The sequence below is a fragment of the Malurus melanocephalus genome, unplaced genomic scaffold (genome assembly GCF_030028575.1).
Source record: "Malurus melanocephalus ecotype Western Australia unplaced genomic scaffold, MMel_1.1 scaffold_96, whole genome shotgun sequence".
NCBI lineage: Eukaryota > Metazoa > Chordata > Aves > Passeriformes > Maluridae > Malurus > Malurus melanocephalus.
This window is the reverse complement of record NW_026623328.1, coordinates 2,184,393-2,185,814: the sequence shown is the minus strand read 5'-3', so window position 1 is coordinate 2,185,814 and position 1,422 is coordinate 2,184,393. Positions and strand designations below refer to the sequence as shown.

Below are 1,422 nucleotides of genomic sequence, written 5' to 3'. Positions count from 1 at the left end.
ATCATCCCCGGGTCCTGTCCCACCCTAAAGGACCATCATCCCTGGGTTCTGTCCCACATTAAAGGGACATCATTCCTGGGTCCTGCCCCATAAGGGAGGAACATCCCTTAGTCCTGCCCTATAAGGGAGGGGATTTCATACCCCGGTCCCACGAGGGAGGGGCCAGCAGTGGGACACTGCCCCTGATGTCCCCATCTCTCTGTCCACCCCTGCRTCCAGGGCAGCCTGGTAGACTACCTGCGGTCCCGCGGGCGGTCGGTGCTYGGGGCAGACTGCCTGCTCAAGTTCTCCCTGTAAGTACCGGGCCGTGCCCACCACCCTGCCCCATCCCCGCCCCGCTTCGGGGCCGCCCTGCCAACCCCTCTGTGCCCTCACCCCTGGCAGAGATGTCTGTGAAGCCATGGAGTACCTGGAAGCCAACAACTTYGTGCACCGGGACCTGGCGGCGAGGAACGTGCTGGTGTCGGAGGACAACATCGCCAAGGTCAGCGATTTCGGCCTCACCAAGGAAGCCTCGTCCACCCAGGACACGGGGAAGCTGCCGGTCAAGTGGACRGCACCAGAAGCACTTAGAGAAAAGGTGGGTGAGCAGAGCAGAGCAGAGCAGAGGCCTGGGCTGTGGGGATATGGTGGAGGCTGCAGGATGGGGGAACATTCCAGGCTGCCCCAAATTTTCCACCACTTCCCGCTGCGTGACCCCAAAAGCGGTTGCCCAAAAGTGCCCTTTCCCTGATCTGCTGCCCCCCATCCCTGCCTGAGTCCACTCACAGGGCTTCTCTCCCCTCTCTCCCTCCCTCTCTCCCTGCAGAAATTCTCCACCAAGTCAGACGTGTGGAGCTTCGGGATCCTCCTCTGGGAAATCTACTCCTTCGGGCGAGTGCCTTATCCGAGAATTGTAAGTGAGGGTCACCCCGTGCCCTTGGGGCTGGATTTGGGGGGAGCTGACCCCTTTCCCTTCCCTCACATGCCCAATTCCTCCCTGAAGCCCCTGAAGGACGTGGTGCCCCGCGTGGAGAAGGGCTACAAGATGGATGCTCCGGACGGTTGTCCGGCCGTCGTCTAYGAGGTGATGAAGAAGTGCTGGACCCTGGACCCAGGCCACCGGCCGTCCTTCCACCAGCTCCGTGAACAGCTAGTGCATATCAAAGAGAAGGAGCTCTACCTGTGAGGGGGGGCTCTGCCACCCCACAGCCGGAGGGGACCCACGCTGGGGGGGGACCAGGGTGTGGGCAGCCCCCCTGTCCCACCCCGGCACCAGGAGGGAGCCCCGGGGGTGTCCACCCCCCCCAGTTCCCCCGGTTGCTTCCAAACTTCCAAATCTGTCAGTTTTTATTTTTATTTTCTAGGTTTGGGGTTTTTTTTTGTTTTGGTCTCCCACGCTGTTTTTTTAAAAAAAATTTGTGGGTGTTTTTTTGTTGTTTT

At 60.1% G+C, this 1,422-nt stretch overlaps 1 protein-coding gene across 1 annotated transcript in view; it reads left to right on the top strand.

Moving 5' to 3' along the window:
* The window catches only part of CSK (C-terminal Src kinase), a 4,670-nt gene extending 3,254 nt beyond the window's left edge, over nt 1-1,416 (top strand). The window contains exons 9-12 of the mRNA XM_057368750.1: nt 220-293; nt 385-580; nt 809-895; nt 986-1,416. Coding sequence (XP_057224733.1) covers nt 220-293; nt 385-580; nt 809-895; nt 986-1,168 — 540 coding nt within the window. The 3' untranslated portion in view covers nt 1,169-1,416. The remainder of the gene's footprint in view (nt 1-219; nt 294-384; nt 581-808; nt 896-985) is intronic.
* The last annotated feature ends 6 nt before the right edge of the window (nt 1,417-1,422 follow it).